Raw genomic sequence first — 24,160 nt, forward strand, 5'->3', positions numbered from 1 at the left:
TAGGATCGATGATGAGAGTCAAAGTGGAAACTTTCCAAACTATTAGCTTTAACAAATCAATCATAGAGAAACAGCAAGGAACGTAGAAGAAACTACAATAAACCAAACAGTTTCGGTGCATGGATCACCTGGCCTGGGGGGTGTGTGGAGGAGTCAAATTTATCAAGTGTCTGTTAAAAAGAATAAAATATCCCCACAAGCAAGGTGAGAATGTTATTCACATTTTTAAAATATGGTTATGTTGTCATTTTAAAAACCCCCTTTTTCCCCCGTAAAAAAAAATTTTTTTTTTTTTTTAAAAAATATAATATATAAAAAATAAAAATTCAAAAATATAGTTTTTGATTTTTTTTATTTAATTGTTTTGTTTGTGTGGGGGGCCCTTGGGGGGGGGGGGGGGGGGGGGCAGGGGGGGGGGGGGGGGGGGGGGGGGCCCCGGGGGGGGGGGGGCCCCCCCCGGCCCTGGGGGGGGGGGGCCCGCCCTCATGGGCGCTTTGGTTATGAGGCTCTTCATGACATTGGTCATGGGTCTTAAAGGTCTTGATCATGGTGATGAGGTGGACTAACTTGAATGGTGGAATTACTCAAATTCTAACTCTTGACCTTTATTTCTCATTCCATGACATTCAGGCTACGGGGGGGGGAAGGGGAACAAAGGGGGGGGCGGGGGGGGGGGGGGGGGGGGGGGATTCAATAGTGGAGGGGGACAAACCGATTCTCCTTAGTGGAGATGACCCCCGTGGGGGGGGGGGGGGGGGGGGCCTAAACAAACCCCCCCCCTGGGGGGGGGGGGTGGTTTATGTCAATTGTTTACAAAGCATTCTTAGTTGTCAAGGTTGTGCTCTAGCTTGGTCCTTTAAGGGATCTAGGGGGGGGGGGGGGGGGGTTAAAGATAATTCTAATTCTTCAAATAAATACAAAAATTTTCAACTAATTTTTCATCTTTGATTAATAGTCATATGATATTCTAAAAAAAAAAGAAAGTTTTGATAGTACACAAGGAATAGACTTGCCTTAATGTTAACGATCAAACTACCTACGCGGAAAAATACGATTCATGGAAGAAAAATGAGAGAAAATTATGACGATACAATATTCATTTCAAACTCTAAGACATAGTCCATCCAAATGAAAATAGTATTTCGGACTCTATCTATCAACGGCGTCAATGATAACTCTTTCCCCATCATAGACAACCAAAGTTCTTCTTTCACTCAACCGTGTCCAAATTTGTTTTCATCACGTTTGAAAACTAACTAAATAAATGAATCATAAAATAAATCTAATCTCTTCAAGAAAATGTGAATTTCTAAGTAATTTTTTAGCATGTTTATCTATAAGGTGATATCAGAACAGCCTTTGACCAAAGAAAAGAAAAGATATTAGAATGGCCCAAAAAACGCTCCAGAGAAAGCAAGTCTCATGTAGTTCTCTATTCCAATCTTCTAGGCCACATTGAAATTTTGATATGTAGCACATCAGCTAAGAAAATTAACCAACAGCAGTCGTAAAAACCCTATAAAAGTCTGGGCTTCTATTGCATGGTTGACTGATCATTTTGATCCAGTTTGGAGTCCACCACCATGCACGTCATTGTTTACCAAGAAGAGTTTTCCTTCTTGATGCGCAATGGTTATCAGATATTTTGACTCGGACTATGTCGTTGGTCAGGATTTATACAATTCTGATCTCATGATCTTATCCACTGAAATGGATATTTCTAATAATTGAGCAGCTTCCCTTGGTCACTATCTTCAGATGCTCTAGACAAGTTTCTCTTTGTGATCATAATAGCCATCAAAAAGAGCATATGGAGCAGTTCTTAAAATGATAAATTTTGGAGCTTCTTTCAAAGACTTGCAAGCTAAAATAAGCTGAAAAAGGACAGTATGGATAACAGATTCATAGTGAGTCTTTGTATCTATGGAGCTTAGCCATCCATTACTCGTGCTTGATATCCTGTTTTCACTAATGCTTGTAATCTAATAGGTTCACACAGAAGAGACAGCATAAATAATGGCTTCACTAGAATACTCAGGAAACTGCACTTAATCTTTTTATCTTTCTGCCATTTCCAATTCCTCCTAATACCTGCTAGTTTCCTGATCATAACACGTTCTGCATTATGGATTGGGAAATTAGAAGTAACAGACAAATTCAACTGCATCCCAATTAGAAGAGGATAGAGATTCAAGGATTCAAGAGACAGAAACAGGGTATGAATATGACATTTTCTGCTATGGATACTTGTAATGGCTGACCTAAAGAATCAAAAGTAATTGCAATGTGTCAATTGAATAGATATTCAAAAGGATCATTATGGGGAGAACTGTAAAAAAGAAAAGGTGAGAGAGGAACATCTGGTTGACCTGGTAAAACCAGATACTATTGAATGGTTTTGTCACAAAAGAAAGACAGAAATAAACAGAGGAAACAATTGGAGTAAGTTCAATGCATCATCCACCCTAAAAAACTATTCACTGTATCTTCTTATCTTGTACAGTTCTCACAAACAAAAAATAAAAAATAAAATTGGTCTAGTTAAAAACTATTCCCCATGGCATGTAAAAAGAGATGCATTGAATCCTTCCACTGCTACCATACCCTTGCAGCATCTGCAACTTTTGAAGATGCCCTAACATTGAAGAAGCCTTGCACTAGGCTTTATCTGTCCCACTCTTAGCCAGCTTTTGTTATTTCAATAGTTCACATCCAAAATTTTGATCCAGTGTAAAACTAATTTCCGATGGTAGGAATGTAAAAAGGGTGAATAAAATCCTTCCGGTGCTATGACCCTACTACAGAATCTGCGACTTTTGAAGATGATTCAACAGTGAAGAAGCCTTGCGCCTGGCTCTATCTGTGCCACACTTAGCCAGATTGCTCAAGGGTATAAAAGCACCAAGCCTTGAAATACATTCAAGGTTCTCAGCATTTTTCTTGCACAAAGAATGCAGAATGGCTACAGCATTCTCCTTGTTATGGGACAAGTCTGTCACCAACAGGTCTACCAAGGCAGGAATTATCGTTGCCTTTGCCATGGCAACCTTACAGTCTTGGTCGTTGACAAGAACTGACAATACTGAGAGAGCATCACCAACCATGATGCTGCCGGATTCTGTGAGCATCTGCTTCAAAGGCACAAGAATCCCAGCCCTCACTGCCCGACTTTTGTTTCCCTTATAAATGCATAAGTAGAATAGTGCTGCTGCAGCATCTTTCTTCCCTCTTGAGCTTCCATTTTGAAGCAACTGTATTAAAGCTTCCAGTGCCCCAGACTCACCAATTATTTTTTTGTTCTCATTTACAAGAGACAAGCTAAAAAGGATTGCTGCTGCATTCTCTGTGGCTTCCACACTTCCTACCCTGAGGATTTGGATGATTAAGGGAACTGCACCTGCCAGCATTATGAGTGATTTATTGTTCACGTATAAGGAGAGGTAGAGTATGCAAGTGACCACATTCTCTTGTGTTCTTACATCTTCTGTGGTTAACATCTTGACCAGAATTGGAATCGCACCAGCTTCTGCTATCAGTATTCTATTTTCTGTGCTTTTTTTGGAGAGTGACCGAATTGCAGCTGTGGCATTTCTTCGATTCTCAATAGACTTACTGGAAAGCTTACGGACCAGAGCATTGATAGCTTCAATTTCCCCACTAACAACCTTAAATGATCCATCATTCTTTTCAATCCTACTGTTAAGTGGGCATGTTGGTGACCCAACATTGTTCTCTACACACCACTGTTTAATTAAATTTTTCAACACATTATTTGGGGTTAGTGTCAAATTCTGAAGCTTCTGCTGAGTTTTTGGGCATGTTCTGTTGCCATCGCTTATCCATCTCTGTATAAATGACCTCTCATAAGTCTGCATATCAAGGATCGAAAAATATGAGTACAAGAAGTTATGTGCTTGAGAGGCCCACAATTGGAGCTACTTGAGTGTAGAAACATTACTCGACATATGAGACAGCAAACTTACCTGGCCAGTAGTCACAATCACTGGATCTCTCATTAATTCCAGAGATATTGGGCAGAGGAAATCATCAGGAATAATGGAAGTATCAGGCTTTCTAGCTTTCTCTGAACTCTTGCCACCCATCTCATCTTCATTGTTTGAGTCAGCTTTGTCCAAAGTGTGTGGCTTAGAAGATGCAGAATGGCTATGTGGCCTTTCTAGTTCCTGTATCGTCTGTTCCATAGGTTGCCCCATCTTACAATTGACTTTAGGAATAGTGTCCACCCTTGCTTGAGATTGTTGATCAACCTTACCCATGTTCTCAATATACAAGCTCCCAGTTACTTTGTTACCCAAGTCTGGCATATTCATTTTGTCAGGAGACTTCGATAGGGCACGAGAAACTATTTCTGGATTCAGGAATCCACTCCTTTTTGTTACTCTTCTCAATTGCATTCGGACCAATTCAACCTGGTGAAGGACAAAATGTTAGGGCAGTTCAGCAGTGTCAAAAGCACTATGTATGGCTGAACTCTTACTTGTTCCCGTGCTTCCTCAGATATATTGAATTGATCATATGGTATGTTACCCAATGCTCTCTCCAATTTCCGTGATATACATTGCAACTGGAAGGTGACTTTCTTGCGAGCTAGATCCTAGATCAACCAGTAAAACGCACATTTGAAGGGTTACAAGCCAAACATCGGCAGAAAGGATTTCTCCGTGGACATTTTTGCAATTTTATATTGAGAAGATATAGATTTGGCGCTGAGAATACCCAGGAATGAAAAATGTACCTGGGTTGATAATGTGTGAGGATTTGGGCGTAATATAAGTGGGTCATCTCATTAGACCACAGACCAGTAAAGTCACACAAATTTAATCAAGAGAATATGAAGAAGGAAAAACCATATAATTTACAGAAGAGATTACTTCCGCAATAACCCTAGGAAGTCTAGTGTATAAGGTTGCAGAATTAAAACCCTTTTCCAATGACAATGAACAGATTATAGAATTGATGAGTCTAAAAGCTCCCAAGATTGGAATTGAATCACACCCAACAATAATGCAGTGGTGAAGTGAATTGAAAGCAAGGAAAGCACTTACAGGAGAGGTTTTGGAATCATAATTTGGATCAACAAGAAGAAGCCGCTTAGCAGATTGAAGTATTCCCAGTATATCTTTCAAGCAAGAAGAACTAAATGGATGTGCATTGTTATCACCCTTCAAATCCCTGATATCCTCAAATAACTGAGAAAGAAGCCCAATTCTCCTGCTTATATCCGTGAACTCTTGCTCGTAAATGTCTGCGAACCCATTAATCCGCCCGACGTCGTGAACGAGTTCCAGCAGCCGGTGAGCCGAGGCACCAATGTCTCCGCCGGCCATGGCCATTGTAAGATCGAACACTCACTGCTACCCTGTCTCTGCCTTCAATTCTTCCTCCTTGGGTAGGGTAACAATCCATTGGAATGATAATTATAATAATAATAATAACTTCACAAAATTATAATAATAAAACTGTCAATGTTTTCTTAAACTGTGAATTCCACTTCCAACTGAGCGCTTGAGACTGTGTGCGTGAGTGTGGAAAATATGAACGTGGTAGTCTCGACTCTCAACTTTCAAGTTTCAACAACTGCAAAGGTGATGGCCGGCCATGGAATGGATTATTCAATTATTTACAAATATGGAATAATTTGACAACCAGATGGCTCTTTCCTCTTCTTTTAACAACCCAAAAAAAGAAAAGAAAAGAAAAAAATCAACAACTTCAATTTTTCTCTTCTTACCCAATAATTGAATGATACCCAAAAAGAAAAGAAAGGAAAAAAAATTCCCTTATTTATGAATGTCTTTCCAAGTGCCAGGAGCTTAGATAAATTAGATGGAGACGTAGATACCACGGTTTTTTTTTTTTTTTCTTTAGGTAAAATATTGGTTGTATGCAACATAGAGCTGTTCTACTATACCTCTTAGTGAAAAGGTCGTGGGTTTGATTCTCGCTTAGGCATATTAATATCTCCATCCTCGGCTTAATAAAGCCCCTTTAGATTTGTGACCCATCTTGTCACAATTAAAACATTTTCCTTAGAACATTGGTTTCTTAGAAATTCCACCTTTAGATTTCATATTAAAACCCAACTTTTGTTTGCCTTTCTTGTTCTTGGAGCTTTCACCATGCTTCACCACATTGGCCTTGGTAACAAGAAGTATAGAGAACTTCTTCTACGAGCTTTTATTGTCTTCTTTTATGCAAAGTCTAACAATTAGATTTTCAACATTCATCTCTTTTCTTTTGTGCTTCAAATAGTTCTTAAAGTCTTTCCACACATGGGGTAGCTTCTCAATGATTGCAGCTACTTGGAAGGACTCACTCATGGTCATTCCTTCTGCATGAATTTTGTCAATGATCATTTGGAGTTCTTGAACTTGGCTCATCATAATTTTTGAGTCTATCATCTTGAAATTCAAGAACTAACCCACAAGGAATTTCTTAACACAAACATCCTCAGATCTGTACTTATGGTCTAAGGACTCCCATAGTTCCTTGGTAGAACTTTTTGTGCTATACACACTATAGAGTGTCTCAGTCAAGTTGTTCATAATATAGTTCCGACATATGAAATTAGATTATTTCCACGAGTCAAAAGTTTGTGCATTTGACCCATCTTCTCCAACAGTGGGAGGATCCTCTTTTAAGAATCTCACAAGATTCAAAGTTGTTAAATAAAATAAAATATTTTGTTGTCCAGTTTTAAAGTTTAGTCCTCCAAACTTTTCAAGTTTCTCATGGTGATCCACATGAATCAAAACTGTCAATGATTGAGTCGGGCCAAAGAAGCCTTCACATTCATGTCATCACCCGTATTTCAACCTCACAATTCTAAAACTCAAATGTGATTTAAGATTGTTGGCCAAATTGATAATAAATTAGGGAATAAATGACACCAATTAAGTGAATATATCAATGATATGAAACATGATAAATGAAATACACCCAAGTAGAACCTGAATCGGAAGCAGAAAACAAAGAAGAAAAATCGTTGAGGCACATCAAACGCTTTCCTTAACAGAGATTCTTGTTGAATCGTTGTTAAGGAATCTGCAAAAACACTTGAACGTTTGTTCTCACAATACTTCTTTTGAGCTGAAACGTACCAGAGGTACTTTCTTTAAGGTATTTAGACACCCCGATTTGTACAATACGGGTTTTACTGTCTTCACCCCAAGATCAGTCAGCCCAACCTTTAAGGTTGCACCCCAGAAAGGTTGCTTAAGGTGTATCAGGGTTATGTTCATGCTTAACAGAACAACAACAGGGAGAGAGAGAAAGAAAGAGGAGGAGGAAAATTCAGTGTCCAGAGTGAACACGAAAATGGGTTTATATAGAGCCCCAAAGGCTGTGGGTGAAAGGGTAAGGTCACCTCTCTTTGTGAGGGTACCTTTCAGCTCAACTCCCTTCAGGAAGGTACCTATCCAGTTGACCTCCCTACAAGAGAGTGCCTCTCTAATGGCATCTCCATGTTTTCACCCAGCAGTGGGCTTTCCATAATAGGGCCCATGACAAAATGGGCCTTCTGGATCAAAGCCCACGACACAAGGCCCCAAGTCCCAAGTCATCTAGAGTTATTAATATAAATATATATCTATATAACCATGGCAGCGTCACAACAAGATTCAGGCTCGGTTCATGTCGCACAAATTAATAATACATGAGCCCTTACTAGATATAAACCATATAATCAAATCATCTCAACCCAATGTGGGACTAAATAAAACCATGGATAAAAGACACAATTAAAACAGATATTTATATAAAATAACATTAATAAGTTGTAAACATATTTACAACAATTCGTCCCTTGCAATGCGCGCTTGAGGATCCAATGGATGTTTGTCTCCCGAGATACAACGACAAACAACGGTATATTTAGCAAAAAGTAGACCGCTATGGCGAACTTGATAAGTGTCTTCTTTCAATCACTATAAAATCCAAATCGACAGGATTCTCAAAACACTAACAAGACTCAAAAAATATTAAGAAGACTCTAAAAGCAATCTTAGCACGATTTTTAAAACAGAAGAGAGAAAAGTCCCAAAGACTATTTCATCAAGGGGGGATCCCACTTTATAGTGGAGATCTGTGGTAGGTACAATGAATATATCATATTACCATCAATGTCTATTTAACAATCTTGGGAAAATGAAAAGCTTTTGTCATTTACAACCAAACTTGGAAACCGAAGAGTTTCGGTTATTAATCAATTAAGTTTGGGAAATGAAAAGCTTTGGTCATTAATTAACCAACATTAGGAAATGAGAGGTTCCTTGCAAAATGAATAGTCCCATAATATTCCATCTATGAAGCTTGCTTGGGAAATGTAAAGTCCAAACGTTCATTAATATTTCATGCATAGACCATCCTTGGAATTTAAAATACCCAACGGTCCATAATTATTTTATGCATTTATTTCCACAAAATCTCCTTAATGAGCAATTATCATTCATTCATGCTCAAAGAGCCATATTTCAACAGCAACTTCCACCCAAATATCACTTGATAAGGCATCAACCTAGTTTTCCACACTATTCCACTCCATCCTACCTTTTTGGAATATTTCTTTAACCCCCTCCCATGCAAACCTCACCAAGAATTTTCCATCAAGCTCAAACTGTAAGTGATTTCTATCCTCCCTATCATTTTCTAGGAGTTGAACCTGACAAATCAGCTCAACCAAAATATTCTTAGTCTCCGAGTCTACCGTAGGAAAAATTCCATATACGCACCCATTATTAATAAAACACTCACCCTTGCATTCTTACGGTACCATCCAATGCGCCACTTGAAATTTTTTTTTTTTTTTGGAAGAAGTAGTGATAATATTAATAAAAGAAGAGACTATACATGAGATTACAGACGGTAATAAGTTCTGCTAGAGGTGTCACTATAAACAAGCTCAGCCAACCTGGGCGGAAGAAGGTTACAATCAAAGACCACCTCCCCCGGCACAAAAGAAATCCAGCCAAAAAATCAGCACAAGTATTGACCTCCCAAAAATTATGCTTGAATAAACACCCTTGAAATTGCGACACCATCACTCTGATGTCTTCCACAATGTCTACCGCCTTCCACGGAATTGAAGACTTCCTCAACACCATCACCACTGCAGTAGCAAAGTCTAAAAGGATAATCACACGGGGAATGTGAAGCTGAATAGCTTGTAGAAGCCCCTTTCTGATAACCTGCAGCTTCATCAAAAGAATATTGCCCTCCACCAAGCAATCGAAAATAGCAAAAATACATCGACCTTGCAAATCTTTGCCTATAGTGCCATAGCTGCCCATCTCATTCCTCACGGAACCATCACAACAAATTAATGTCCACCCAAGAGGCGGCTTCTTCCAAGACATTGCAAGAGCCTTTTTAAAAGTAAAACTAACCTTGATTTTCCATCGATGGAAGAAGCTTCTAGAGATGGCATCGTCAAGAATTGACCGTTGTGGAAAAGAGAATCTTTTCTGGTATTGGCAACCACTTGATGCAACACTTTCTTAGGACATACAGTGGTTCTATTGAATATCCTCGAGTTTCTCTCTTCCCAAATCCGATAAATCAAAGCACTCAAGCTGAATTTCTGAACCTGCTGTATGAGAGAATTCCCTTTGAATTTGGAAATTATCCAATTGCGTTCCTCCTGCCAGGAAACCCGCCCATGAAATCTGAGACCATTTAGAGTAAGGAAATCACGCCACATGTGCATCGTATATGGGCATTTAAAGAATAAATGGTCATGGCTTTCTTCATGAATACCACAGAAAAAGCACGAAAAATCAATGACGCCACCCCATGCAACCATACGGTTTTTGGTGGTTAATCTCTCAAGGAAGGCCAGCCAGGTGATAAAGGCAAACCTAGGTTGAGCTGAGGAAAACCAAAAATGTTGTTCCAAGTAACTTTCTCACCACGTCGCCGAATGGCTTCATATGCACTGCTAAGGGAGAACACACCATCAGTGGAAGGCAGCCAAATAGGAGTGTCAACAACGAGGCGAGGGTAAACCTTGCAGGACACAATCTCCGGCCATCTGTTGGCAATGTCTAAGTCATTTCTATTATTACTCCAAGATACATCCCCACCCCTCAACAAAGCCACCCGATCAAACTTGTTACTTCCAAAGGTTGTAACCAAGAGGATACCATTGGTGGCAATAGGGCCACCGTGCAACCACGGGTCCACCCAAAGAAGAGTATCATTCCCATCTTTAATCATATACTTAATACAAGAACTAGAAACAAATCGGGCCTTAAGAATGGTTTTGAAAGTCACCGAGCAGTGGGGAGGTTCCTTCAAAGACCAAATAGAATCTTCTTTGAGCCACCTCTTATAAATATATCGAACCCAACAAGTCTCCCTTTTAGTTGAAAAGGACCAAATATGCCTAGCCATAGCAGCAAGATTCCAGTCATCCAACTTCCTAACACCAAGGCCGCCCTCCTCAACAGGTTTACATATTCAAGAGACTTTGTAAAAACCTGAGTCGGCCCCCCTCTCCAAAGGAACTTCGCCATCATACTCTCAAGATGATTGATGACCAAGGCTGGAAATTGCAAAGCCTCTGAAATTTTAAAAGCCTCAAGCCACTGATCTGACCAAAATGAGATCTGGTTCCCCTTCCCTACTGTCCAATGCTCAAACTCTAAGACTTTATGGCAGTCCTTCTCCATACCAGATAAAACAGATGATCTGACATGTGTTGATATTAAGACCCCCTCATGATTCAAAAAATGAGCTATCAAAAGATATAAGCGCTTAATATCCATAATAATTAACTTGGATAAGCATGCCATGTTAACATCCCTTAGCCTTCTAACTCCTAGACATCAAAAATTTATACAGTCTATTTCTTTGTAGATGTATGACATGTGTCACAACTTCTTATCAAATGTTGAAATTCATTATAAGTCACATCAAAGAGTTGTGATTAAATTAAAAAAAAATACAGTAAACAACCCTCCCCCCCCCCCCCCCCAATTCTTTTTCTTTTCTTTTCACAATGTAGTCAATCTTCTACATATCAAGATTGAAACAAAATTATACCAAGATGTTTTATATAGATGAGTATGGTCTATGTTAGCACTTGCATTGTTGGGTTTGGGTGTCTTATATTATGTGGGTCCATGTAATTATGGTTTTTGTTGTATTTGTAATTGAAACAAGGTTTGAGTTAATTACTAGTACTGGGGGTAAACTTGTAATTACTTTGGGATTAGGGCTTTAGGTTTTCCTATAAATAGTCTCTGTGGGATAACCTACGAGACACGGAAGCAAAGGGTAATACTTTGTGGGTGTGAGAGTGGTGTGAGGTTTCCAGAATTAGTGAAACTCTTTTTCTCTCTGGTGGACATAGGCAGGGTTTTGCCGAACCACGTTAAATCCCTTGTGTGTTTTGCTTGTGTTATTCTTCGTTCGTGGTTGTGCATCTATTATCTCTAACAAGTGGTATTAGAGCGAGGTGGATCGTCGCCGGAGGTGTGCGAAGATCCAAAAAGGAGAGGATAGTTGCTAGGAGAACGGAGAAGGCTTCGACGGATTGATTGAAGGTACGATTCTGGATCTAGAATCGTGAAGTTTTTTTTTTTTTATCTCTTTTTCTTGTAGTTTGATTAAAAAAAAAATAGAAGAAGGAACACGTGTTTGTTCGGTTGTTGTTCAGCGGTTTTTTTGAAGTTTTTTTTTTTACTTTTTCTTTGGTTTAAATGCAATCATTATTACATTCATTTGACACACAAAAAAACAAAAAAACAAAAAAAAAAAAACAAAAAAAGAAAGAAAGAAAGAAAGAAAGAAGTTGTAAAGCTGAGTTTGAGTTTGGCGTGAAAAAGTGGGAATGGAAGAGTTTTAAAAAAAAATTGGTGGTGAAAAAGACGGAAGAAAAAAAAGATTTTTTTTTGTTTTTTGTGTTATCTGATCATACCGTACAAGTTGTTTCCACAGGATTTTGTGTGAAGGTTTTTTTGTACGGAGTTAAGTGTTCATAAGGTTTTTGGACGTTCTGGACTCAGTGGAAGTGACGAATTGAGGAGATTTCGCTATGTTAGTATTGATTTTGTGAGTTCGTATGGAGATCAACGAACAGGATTTTTGGATTATTGACGGGTATGAAGGGCACAAATCAGATGGCGGTGAAGAGTTCTAATTTCTCCATAGAACTTTTTAATGGTCCTAACGATTTCACCTTGTGGCAACAACGGGTGAAGAACATCTTTATGCGGGAAGGGACTGTTAAGGCTCTCAGGAAAAAATCAGAAAAGCCAGAGGCGATGATGGAAGACAATTGGCAAGAGTTGAGGGATCTAGCAAATAGTACGATCCAATTGTATCTTGCGGATAATGTTCTTCGTGAAGTCATCGGGTTGGCGGATCCAGAGGAAGTCTGGGCAAAGCTGGAGAGCAGTACAAGTCCAAGTCGTTGACAAATCGATTGTTTTTAAAGAAACAGTTATATGACATTCAGTTGTTAGAGGGAGCAAATTTTGACAAGCACCTGGATGAGTTCAACAGGATTTTGACGGAGTTGTTGCCTCTTGATGAGAAGATCAAGGAGGAAGACAAGGCGTTACTTTTGTTGGCATCATTACCTCAGTCATTTGATCACATTGTGACCACATTACTTTTTGGTAAGTATACTTTGAAACTTGACGATGTTATTACTGCATTGCTGATGAATGAAACACGGCAGAAAAATAGCAGTAATAAGGAGTCAGATGAAAGAAGTGTTTTGCTTGTAAGGGGTGGTCATAGTAGAGGAAGATCAAATGGGAGAATGGAGGGGTCTAGCAAGTCAAGGGGTCACTCAAAGTCTGTTGGTCGCAAAGTAACTTGTTACTATTGCAAAGAGGAGGTCATATAAGGAAAGATTGTCTAAGGCGTAAGGAGGATAGGAAAAGGACAAACGGGGAGAGTGATGAATCATCTATTGCTGTCTTATGAGTGATGATGGAGGAGATGATGTCCTTTTGACTTCATCATCAGGTTTGAATACTTCAGATTGGATTTTAGATTCGGGGTGTTCTTTTCACATGTGTTCAGTCAGGAATCAGTTTGCTACATATCATGCATGTGAAGGTGGTACAGTCAAGATGGCAAATAATGCGGAAAGCAGGGTTGTCGGAGTTGGGACTGTGCGGATTTGCATGTTTGATGGGATTGTGCGAACTTTGACTGGGGTTAGACATGTGCCAGATCTAAGGAAGAATCTGATTTCATTGAGTACTCTAGATTCTAAAGGTTTCAGATGGTCATTTGAAGGTGGAGTTCTCAAGGTTTCAAGGGGATCAATGGTTGTGATGCGGGGAAAGATGATTGGTGATATGTCACAGTTATGATGATGCTGCTCCTAACTAAGCCACTTTCCAGCCGTAGACAATGAGTCCTGCAAAAAGGGTTAGATGCGGGCCGGCTAGAGTACCAGGCAACCGCCTCCGATGGCTAAGTCAAGAAAGTGAAAGAATAAGGTCCCGTGCAAGAATTACACAAGACTTGCTCAAAATGTATTGGATGCTTACCGGAGGGGTATGCTTTTGTTCTTATACTGTAAGTGTTACCTTTTATGTATTTGGCAAGTCTACCTAGCGGAGGCTGTTGTTTCTCCTAAGATCAAGCCTTCTTGTCGTTGGACTCGTCTGGATCGTAACGGAGTTGACCTTCCTCATCGAGAACGGTTTCCCTATTAGTCAAGCATATGTCTCGCTTTGACCAACCTTAGTCGGTTATGGTCCTGACTGAGTGTATGTGGAGACCCGACCGAGTAGACCCAGTCAGGTATGAATCTTCCGTATCAATTGGTTAAGTTGTAGAGGCTTGCAGGGAGTGTTGAAACAGGTGGAGCTCTAGTTGACACTTTGGCAAGGGGTACAGGTAGACAGAATTTGCAGATTGTTCGGGCACAAAACATGGGCAAATTTGGAAAGAAGCGAGTGACTTTCGCTTTGGATTTGGTGAGTGGCAGTGATCTCTCGGAGCTGGCTGTGACAGGAGAGATGGAGCCACATCACATCGTATAGCGGCGAGCTGTACGAGACACCTCAGGTGGAGGGTGTGCGCCATGCTGGTTTAGTGATGGCGGTACAAAAGCATCCCTGGAGGGGATGTAGGCCATGCGGTAAGGTGTGGAGAATACACAGAGACTGGTGATTGTAGAGAGACATCATTAACGGTTTTTCTTCAAGGTGATTTGCAGAATTCAAGCCAAGGTGGAGATTGTTGGGTTTGGGTGTCTTGTATTCTGTGGGTCTATGTAATTATGGTTTTGGTTGTATTAATAATTGAAACAAGGTTTGGGTCAATTACTAGTACTGGGGTAAACTTGTAATTACATTGGGATTAGGGTTTTAGGTTTCCGTATAAATAATTTCTGTGGGATAGCCTAGGAGACACGAAGCAAAGGGTAATACTTTGTGGGTGTGAGAGTAGTGTGAGGTTTACTGGAACTAGTGAAACTTTTTTTCTCTCTAGTGGACGTAGGTAGGGTTTTGCCGAACCACGTTAAATCCCTTGTGTGCTTTGCTTGTATTCTTCTTCGTTCATGGTTGTGCATCCATTATCTCTAACATGCATATGTCTTAATATCTCTTTCGTGGTCAAAGTAAAAGGGTTTCATTTGCGATTTCGAGAGCTACATAGAATCATGAGAGTGGAGTTAGGTCAAGCCCTCTCATAAGAGAACTACAGGAATAAATCTGAGCCGAGCACGTAGATTCACCATCCGGGATTACCCCAGGTGAATCCCATAGGCTCGGACCTGGGCTGACCTCATGAGAATGCTGCTGTTAGGCAACACAACGGCACATAATGCTTTTTCCTATACAGTAGTAATCCTTCCTTTCTTCTTGAACTTAATTTTTCTTGCTAGCATAGCTATCTTCCTTTTGTATGTAAATTCATGTTATAATTAAGTTGTAACCCTGGTAGTCTGGTCCAGATCCATTGTAAGCTGAAGCTGCTGCTTGATCCATCCAGTTGTAAAAACTTGGAATGCCGGGAGCAACAGTGAATCCTACCATCACTCTTCTTCTAAACTAATCTTCCAACTACAGTTTTCCCGTTAACAGAAAATTCGATTGATGTCTTCTGTGGTTTACTATATCTTTGACCAACAAAATCCACTTCTGGGAGATACCAAATTTTCATTTAAGACAGTTATGAAACAGTTAAGGAAAATCATTCCCGCCACCCTACCCACCACAACTAGCATATTTGGACCAAGATTGGCTATGTGGTGAGCCTAGACTTGGCAAATCATGTCAGAAAAGATCTTCTGTTATGGCACATCACCAATCTAACAAGAACGACAACAACTTATGACTCTTTGAAATTCAGGAACAGAGGTTAACCCATCACTTCACTGCTCTTTAACTTTCGATTTGAAATTTAATATCGAAGTCATAGCTGATCAACTCATCTACCTTTGAGCCATATCAGTCATAGCTGATGGCCCTCTACACATGCCTCGTTATTCTGCGGAAGGGGCAGAAGATTTGAAACTTTCCTCCTGAAAATGATTATAGTATTGAAAATTGATGTTTAAGTTAGTTGTTTTTTTTATATAAAAAATGATTCTGGATACAACAAACAAAGCAGGAAAATATACTCGTCATTCTGTAAGATTGAAGCTTGCAGCCAACTTTCTACTGTATCACTGCATCTCCATGCTTGAAGGGGTTTTAGATAAAATTTGCTTCTCCCTGATTGCTGTACTAAACAAAGGCTTTGTCTCTTGATAGTTATCTATACCCAGAAACTTCCCGTGGTTCTTGATTAACTAACTACTCCCTTCATCTCCTAAAAACTTCAAGAAACTCGACTATCATAATCCAGTTTGAGTAGAGACCCTAAACTATCCAGTTTTATGGTTTTAAAGCCGAAGTTTGGAATTTCCATTGTCGCAGACAGTTTTCTATTTAGTTGTTTAGGTATGGGAAAGAAGATGTAAAAAATAGCAAAAGGAGACAAGAAGCTGCAGCTTCTTCATTTCCCTCTTCTTTAATAGTCTCAGAATTTAAATTTGGTTCATCCTCCTTGGATGCCCATTTGAATGTGAATTGAATTTTAATTTTCGACAATTCCAGCATGGAATATCCATTCGTTTCAGTGAAAAGTAAACAATGAATTAATTGCTCTTAGGCTATCAAGTTATCCCATCTTCTCTCCTAGTAAAATTAGGTGGGCTCTTGCTCTTTTCCGGGGAGCTCAAAAAATTGGAAATTAACAAAGTTTTGCCATCATATCTGAGTGTGATGAAGTAGTAGCTGACAAACCAAAATGTATCTGGAAAAGAAAAAGTGTAAAAATCTTAAGCAGAAGACAGTAGAAGAATAAATTTTCTACATTTAACTTTCTCTTTTTTACACTTTGAGTGGTAGATGGATTGAAGTGTAGGGAAATCCCATGGCTAGCTTTGCATAAATATTTGTCGGAGTTGGTCAAAATTAATATGTCACGAGAGATTTCGCTAGTGGAAGATTGAATCGCATTCAACTATTCCATCGAAGAGCAAAAAACGAAAGTCTGGCAAATAATCGTGTACCTTCCCAGAATATCTTTGCTTTGAATGTTTGGTAATGCTTAATACAACTTCAATGCATTCAATTTAGCTATGTCAACTTGCATTTTCATTTCTTGCTCAGGGCCAGCTGGATTGCTTGCAAATTTCTATACCTTGCATTGTCAAGAATACAACTTTAAACTCCTGGCATACAAATTGAAATTATGAGCAGCTGATATTTTACTTCTTTTTTTTGTACAAAGAGGCTTTATTAAGCCGAAGGATGGGGATATTGATATGCCTCAGCGAGAGTCAAACCCACGACCTCTTCATTAAGAGGCGTTGGTTTCAACCACTAGAACAGCTCTGTGTTGGCAGCTGATATTTTACTTATAACAGGCACTAGATATGAATATCATGAGCCCTAATATTGGCTCTATTCACATGTGTGGATAAATTAATTTATACCAAATGGATATATCTGCTTATATATCTTCAATTTATTATCCTTGCCTGCAATAACTGAATTGAGGCACTTGAGGATGCCCACGGAGCGGTAGCCTTGATACACTTTTGATGATAATAAAGATGATGAGGGTTTCGGCTTAGAGGCATTATTTTCTTCCAAAACCTTCAACTTAAATTAACATCATCCTTAATTAGCAGTGATGGATCCGAAGAGGAATCGGACCTTTATGCTGTCAATTTATTATCCTTGCCGGCAATAACTGAATTGATTTCTACATATCCCTACTTCCCTTTTTTTTTTTTTTTTTTTTTTTTTTTTTTGGGGGGGGGGGTAATAAATGATTTGCTTTTGCACAATTCTGTCACAAAGCCAGAAATGTAACTTTATCAAACTATGTCCTGTGAAGAATCACTGGGAAGAGAGAGAGAGAGAGAGAGAGAGAGAGAGAGAGAGAGAGAGAGAGAGAGAGAGAGAGAGAGAGAGAATCTCTGAGAAGGAGAAGCTACAAGTACAATTGATGAGTAAACAACAACTTAGATATTCATCTACATTAGTTTCCATGGCCACAGTGGTATAACCACAACTTGAAGTGGAGAATACATGAACAAGTGCCTATATATAATTATCTATCAGTTATATTGGTAGATAACTTTACAATACACTTCAGTAATTACTCATTTAGATGAAGTAATGAAGCACCCCATATGTAGTGAGCTTTTGTTACAGAAGTAATAAAATCTATCAATCTAAGGAGAGACTCAACTCACCACTAGAAGACTTGGATTGTTTGGCACTGACTCTCCCTTGGCACCGAAACATAGTTATATCTTATACCTTGTTCAACCATCGACAAAGAGACACCCTAACAAATACGAATGCCATTGATTCTTTGCGCTTGAAGACAGATTTCACAGGACATAAAAAGTAGCTGCTAACTAATAGTATACCATCACCTAAAGAGAACTAGTGTAGGAGATGGAACACTTTCGAGTTGTTCCCTGGTAATATTCGAATCCATACATTTTGGTATTTCCTCCACCATAGGAATTGAAGGAAAAGAACTACTGTTCATGGTTAGAGCAAGGTTCAAATCAGGTAAGTTGCAGGTTCCATCCTCGAGGCAGCTTCCAGCATCAGACACCTGATCATTATCCCCTTGAGATTTTGTAGGCTTACATGGCTGTTCACATGCCTCAGTCTTTAATTCAGAAGATGTGTCGCTACCGGATAAAATTTGGGTTCGAGGGAGCTTCTGGTTCAACCGATGGTTATTTGGATCAATACCCATGTTTATCAGCTTTCTTCTTAAATGGGAATTCCAGTAATTCTTAACTTCATTGTCTGTACGCCCAGGCAATCTTCCTGCTATCAAGGACCACCTGGAACCATCAAAAGGAAAACTATTCAACATGAAATACTGATAACACATGTTATCAAAGTATTAATTGGTTCTATTAATATAAGGTTTAATTAATATACTGGTAGTGAAGATATAAACTTTTACTCGGAATTGTGAAAGATAAGGATGATAAACCTGTTGCCTAGGAGTGCATGCAGCTTGATGATGAGGTCCTCTTCATCTTCAGCAAAGTTGCCTCTTTTAAGGTCTGGCCTCAGATAGTTTATCCATCTCAGTCTGCAGCTTTTACCACACCGAAGCAAGCCTGATGATATGAACAAGACCAGGAAATATGTACTATGAGATGATGAAGAAGAAAAAAAAGAAGAGAAGGGGGAAATTGGGTGTTAATTTATTACTAGATGAGGAACCTGCAGCTTGAGGGAGTGATCTCCAGCAGCCTTCACCATGGAGTCTGATGTAGTCGATGAGTTTCTGGTCTTCTTGCTTGGACCAAGCTCCTTTATTGGTATCTTGTTTATCACAGCAAGGTTTCCTCATCAGGAATCCCTTAGAAACGCTTGAAATTATGCAAAAATGCAGAGATGCAAGTGTGAGTAAGATTAAGAAACTGAAGGCAGGGACTGGGAGAGAGAGCACTCAATCCAATCTACAAGAACTGCTTTATAACGTTGTTGGAGTCAGTGAAGGTCTGATAGTTGACTTAGACCGGCGGTTTGGGCCTCTGCTTGGTTGTAGGACTGATGTGTTAGAGAGAGAGAGAGAGAGAAGGTGGTGAAGTTGAGTGGAGTAAGGTTGTTAGTTGCCGTTAAGTATAGGTCTCTATCTGAATTTTAATTAATCTCACTCACATTAGATTAATCATATCGGTTCTTGGAAAAAGTTTTTATGTATTTCTTTTAGGTATGTCTTGTCTTTTGTTGGCAGTGGATAGAATAAGGAAGACGATCGAAAGGGCTAATAAGATTCCACAGTAGTCCACCCAAAAGGCCAAATTAGGGCAATTGAAGAGAAAAGTTGGCGCAATCACATGTTCTTACGTTGACTGATAGCTTCCGATGTTATCTACTTCCAAACCCTAATAACTCTTTACGGCACCAACAAAAAAAACACACACTCTCTCTCTCAAGAAGATGGAAATTCCAGGAAACCCCGATGTTTATGGTGGGTTCTCTCATGGGTTTCCTTGAAATGAGAGTTGAAGGATTTTTTTTTTATTTTGGGTAAGATAGAGTTGAAGGACTTACCATTATAGTATGGAGGCATTCCTTATTGCGTACTTTAGTATCAGATATGCCTAATTATAATATTATACACCTGCTGGAGAACCACCTGGTTTAATCTGTACTAGGTTTCTCTATGGGTTTGGAAGCCATGAGAGCCTGGAGAGTCCCACGTGCCCTACCTCTATGGTATGTGTTAGATAACACGCCCTTCCACGTACTCGTCTTCTTAGAAGTTAGAACTACTTACTAAGAGAAAAGGAAGTCTCTTGGAACTTCTCTCTCTCTGCTGTCACGCTCTTACCTCTTTTTCTTGCTTGTTTCTATTCATTTGTCTCGTATCTGGTTGAGCTTCTGATTGGGTAGCCCTAAGAACCCTAATAACCAGTTACGAAGCAGTGCCGCACGGCATTGGCTAAGGACAACGAAAGCAATTAGATGAATCCTCGAAGTTAGTAACTTGGTTTAGTTGCAATGCCATTGAAGCCCCCAAGAGCCAATCTCACCCATTCGATGAGTTTGGACCAGTAGGTTGTTCAGCTCAAAATTTCACCAGTCGGTAGATCAGTGGTAGCCAGTGTCATTGGATAATTTCTTATTACTATTAGGATATCTAAAACAAAACCAATTTATATTGGAAATGCTTTTCTTCATAATTTTACTGGTGTAGTAGATTTTCAATATTTAAATTGTCCTTCAAGAGTCAAAGAAGCGGTTGGGTATGACCGTAAGACAACAAAGAGCCAGACCAAACGGTCAACTACTCCAAACTGATACATTCCATGCATAGAAGAAGATCAACCCCCTTAGTCCAACTACAGATCAGAACCCAATTAATGTTCTCTCTCGGGTGATATGCTTTCTCTAGTTAGCTGGCTTCTTCAACCATCAACCATGATAGAAGTTAACTTTCCTAGGGTTCTCTGTTAGCTTTTATGCGGAAGTTGGATTCTCTAAACAATTAATGGTTTCTTTGGCATTGCTGATGGGCAAGCCAAAGGGGAAGCTGTAAGACTCTTTGTTGTTAGGCCAAGAGTTTCTTCCAGGTTATTATATAGAATGCATCTTTACTGATCTTTGATTTACCTGATAATAACACATTGAAGAATTGCTAAAGAATCTTTAAGCTTTATTTTTCAAGACTCTTGAAGCTATCATTTGGATGAAGTCTGCATAGAATTAATCATCATATGGGTACTTACCCATGCAATCTACATTAAATGCAAATAAAGAAAGGGGTTCAACTTCAGTGCAGCGCATATAATGCGCAGCACTGAGCTGCGTATGACCACGATTGAACTGAGTGGTCGAGGTCGAAATCTCGACCACTCATTTTGCATATATATTTTGGGTTACATGTAGTTATGGTTAAAAATAAAAAATAAAAAATAAAAATCGAAATGAGTGATCAAGATTTCAATCTTAATCACTCATTCCATTCTCACCATACGCAGCTCAGTGCTATACATTAATTGCGTACACTAAAGCTCTATCCTAAAGAAAGTCCCCACTTATGACCACAAAAAGAGATTTATGCTTTCATGAGGTATTAAGGGGCTCTATGGGCTGTAGTACTTGTGTGAAGGACAAAATAAGATCATGGAGATCATGCAAAAGGATAAAAGAAAATCATCATCACTCAAATCGAGATGGCTAAAGGTTTCTTCTACCCTGGAACGCTATTAAATATTCATAACAGGTAAAAAGGGACCCTAATAACCCATCGAAATGATTTTGTTGCATGATTTTTGCAACATAAGTTGAAATTCATACATTGTCTTGCTCCTGTACGTGAATGATATGCAAGTTGCAAGTTCTAACATGATAGAGATTAGGAACCTCAAAAAACAATTGTCCAAAGAATTTTAAATGAAAGATTTGGGTGTCAAAAGCAAATTTGGCATTGAAGGTTGAAAGGGAAAGGGAGACAAAGTTGCTGAAATTATGCCAAAGGGAGTACATTTCGAAGGCGTTGAAGAGATTTAACATAGATAGTGTTAAACCAGTTAGCACACCTTTAGCAAGGCATTTCAAGAATCTTTTGAAAATGAATAGTCCCAAGACTAAGAAGAACAAAAAAGATTGGATGGTCCCAAGACTAAGAAGAATAAAAAAGAATGGCAAAGATTCTGTATGCATCAGTAGTGGGTAGTCTCATATACACCATGGTCTATACAAGACTAGGTATTTCTCATGCAGTGGGAATTATGAGCAAGTATAAGTCTGATCCTAGTTTGGAGTACTAGAATGCAATAAAATAGATCCTTAGGTATCTTCCACGTACCAAGGATGTGGCATTGTACTATATAGATATAAAATATACAATTACATGGTTTTGTTGATTCTAACATGGTTGGAGATGTTGATGGAAGAAAGAATACGATAGGTTATGTGTTTACTCTTGGTAGTGCAACAATCTTCTTGGGTGTCACAAATGTTGTTGCTTTGTCAACTACCAAGCCTAACTATGTTACTACAGCGGAAGCTTGCAAGGAGATGAGGTTGTAGGGTTTCTTGATAGAACTAGGGTATGAGTAGGTTGATTGCAATTTACAGAGTGATAGCTAGAGTGCAATTCACTTGGCAAAGAATTATGCATATCATTTGAGGACCAAGCATATTGACATCAGATATCATTTTTCAATCTTTCCTTGAGGAGGATTCCTTCAGGTTAGAGAAGGTTCACACAAGTAAGAATCTTGCAGATATGCTCACCAAGTTAGTCTCAAGGGAGAAGCTGGAATTTTGTTATGCTTCTCTTGGTCTTGCTAGGTGATTCTAGCAAGACATTGCATCAATCCACTATTTGAAGAAATAATTGAAAATTAGTCCCAAGTGGGACCCAAGTGGGAGTTGTTATATATTTGGTCCTCATTCTACGTGACTGCAGAGGGTGGCAAGGGTGCAGCCCCTGTAGGGAATGCACCTCAAAGAGCCGTTGGTTGATTTTTTGTACCCTAAGATATGTACGGTATTGATTATATCTAATTTTAGGGTTTTGATATAAATATGCAACTCTCCTCTCTTTGTAACTAATTTTTGAGATTGTTAAAATTAATGGATTGTTTGGAGGCTCTAGGTTTTCATCCCCTTGAGGATTTCCCACATAAACTCTTGCATGTTTTTGTGTTCATTTTATTCTTTCATTCATTGTGTGATTGTTCCTAGGATTTGATCCTACAGGGATATATATCATTACCTAAGTGAAGATGACTCCGGATTAAAAAGCATGTTTAGGTTCCTATCTATATGGATAAATTTACGGTTCACTGAAGCCTCTCATTACTGCTGCCACAGATTAAAAGATTTCCACCGTAGTGAAAATATATATAGCTGGTTACAAAGTTCATAGTCATGGGTGGAAAATAGTTCTAGAATTTAGAGAGCAAGATTCAACACAAAAATATTGGACAAAGGAAAAAAAAATTAATGGCTTTTTTTAGTTGACCCATAATGGTTATCTAGTAATAATAAAATATGTTCTTTTCAATGATCACAAGGCAAGTTGAAGATATCTTTCTACACATCATGTGTCAGGTACCTTGAAAATTTAACACCTAACTTTTGTTGAAACTTAGTGTGAAACAAAATCTAGATTTTCTTCCCACAATGTTAGAGCATTATGCGAGCCTCACACTCTTCCACCATATATTTAAGAATGGAACACACTTCTATACACTAACAAGGTGGACTAGAGGTGAAGACTTAATTTCTTGTATATGTGGTGAAGATGTGTGAGGAAAGCACAAATCCCAATTCTGTAGAACACATCGATCATCTCTATCCAATTATCAGAATGAGCTTAATAATTCTTTGTACATGTATAAAATTTTCTAGTCTAGCAAAATAAATATTTCAAGAAATTTACAGAAATAATATGATATAAAAGAATACTTCATCATGGTATATCTCTATAGAGAGGAAATCACTGTGGCAAACTTACAAGAGAAACATGACCTTGTGTTATTCATTTTGAGTATGCAAATTGCCACTTTATCTCATACATGGAGATATAATATATGATGCTTGATTGAGACATAAATATAAGTTCTTTTTCTTTCTACACAAGATGTTGTATAATTTTGTTCTATGCTTCTTTAGCTTGTAAATATGTTTCTATTGATTGATGGCATTCTGAAAATATATATATTAACCTAATTCAATCAAAATATTATCTTTTTGTGTTGTATGTTTAGCTCTGTCTACTATTTTTCTAAAATGTTATTCTGAAAAACGAGTGGCTCAGACTTGGGTCATGATTCTGGCATCACCTTCCAGGCTTCCACTCACATACGTACACAGATACCCTTGATAGTAACGTAAAAGGATGGCAGTTATTTCTGGTTTCACCTACCACACGTGATATTAACAGTCAACGAGGCATGCAACGAGGAGACTCGATGGTGGAAAGTGGATTACCCAACCGGGCCAACCCCCAAATGACTTTCAGTATTGTCGTGCGTAGAATCCCAGTAGTGCGTATCAACTGTTTGTGTTTATGCCTTTGGACGAAACCTGCGTATATCATTGCATGGTTCATGCATCCCCACCGACGGTGCTTAAGCCTTCAGCTGCTAGTTGATACCTAGCTGGGTTTGATG

The 24,160-nt window shown here is 38.9% G+C and overlaps 2 protein-coding genes across 3 annotated transcripts; both read right to left on the reverse strand.

Moving 5' to 3' along the window:
• Positions 1 to 2,385: 2,385 nt before the first annotated feature.
• Positions 2,386 to 5,427, reverse strand: LOC149024891 (U-box domain-containing protein 11-like). The gene is made up of 4 exons (XM_089143018.1): positions 5,067 to 5,427; positions 4,499 to 4,615; positions 3,984 to 4,430; positions 2,386 to 3,869 (listed from the first exon to the last, which is right to left on the reverse strand). Exons 1-4 carry the CDS (start codon positions 5,352 to 5,354, stop codon positions 2,799 to 2,801), a joined length of 1,923 nt encoding a protein of 640 aa, XP_088999144.1. The 5' UTR covers positions 5,355 to 5,427; the 3' UTR covers positions 2,386 to 2,798.
• A 12,008-nt stretch (positions 5,428 to 17,435) lies between these two features.
• Positions 17,436 to 18,999, reverse strand: LOC149024892 (transcription repressor MYB6-like). Of its 2 annotated transcripts, none has more exons than XM_089143019.1 (3): positions 18,735 to 18,999; positions 18,511 to 18,640; positions 17,436 to 18,355 (listed from the first exon to the last, which is right to left on the reverse strand). In XM_089143019.1, the coding sequence occupies exons 1-3, from the start codon at positions 18,874 to 18,876 to the stop codon at positions 17,926 to 17,928; spliced, it is 702 nt and encodes a 233-aa protein (XP_088999145.1). In that variant the 5' UTR covers positions 18,877 to 18,999; the 3' UTR covers positions 17,436 to 17,925. The 2 variants fall into 2 exon arrangements, with proteins under 2 accessions (XP_088999145.1, XP_088999147.1); XM_089143021.1 differs by having other exon boundaries at positions 17,437 to 18,355; positions 18,747 to 18,998.
• Between the last annotated feature and the right edge of the window lie 5,161 nt (positions 19,000 to 24,160).

The sequence above is a fragment of the Hakea prostrata genome, chromosome 2 (genome assembly GCF_041222555.1).
Source record: "Hakea prostrata isolate BN-2017 chromosome 2, UWA_Hpros_2, whole genome shotgun sequence".
NCBI classification, from domain to species: Eukaryota; Viridiplantae; Streptophyta; class Magnoliopsida; order Proteales; family Proteaceae; genus Hakea; species Hakea prostrata.

Coding starts and splice junctions, on each gene's coding strand:
- LOC149024891 (XM_089143018.1), bottom strand. CDS start 5,354: ATGGCCATGGCCGGCGGAGACATTGGTGCCTCGGCTCACCGGCTGCTG. Junction 4,616..5,066: donor ATGATTCCAAAACCTCTCCT/GTAAGTGCTTTC, acceptor TGGTTGATCTAG/GATCTAGCTCGCAAGAAAGT. Junction 3,870..3,983: donor TGATTGTGACTACTGGCCAG/GTAAGTTTGCTG, acceptor CTTGATATGCAG/ACTTATGAGAGGTCATTTAT.
- LOC149024892 (XM_089143019.1), bottom strand. CDS start 18,876: ATGAGGAAACCTTGCTGTGATAAACAAGATACCAATAAAGGAGCTTGG. Junction 18,641..18,734: donor AGCTGCAGGTTCCTCATCTA/GTAATAAATTAA, acceptor TCATATCATCAG/GCTTGCTTCGGTGTGGTAAA. Junction 18,356..18,510: donor CATGCACTCCTAGGCAACAG/GTTTATCATCCT, acceptor TGATGGTTCCAG/GTGGTCCTTGATAGCAGGAA.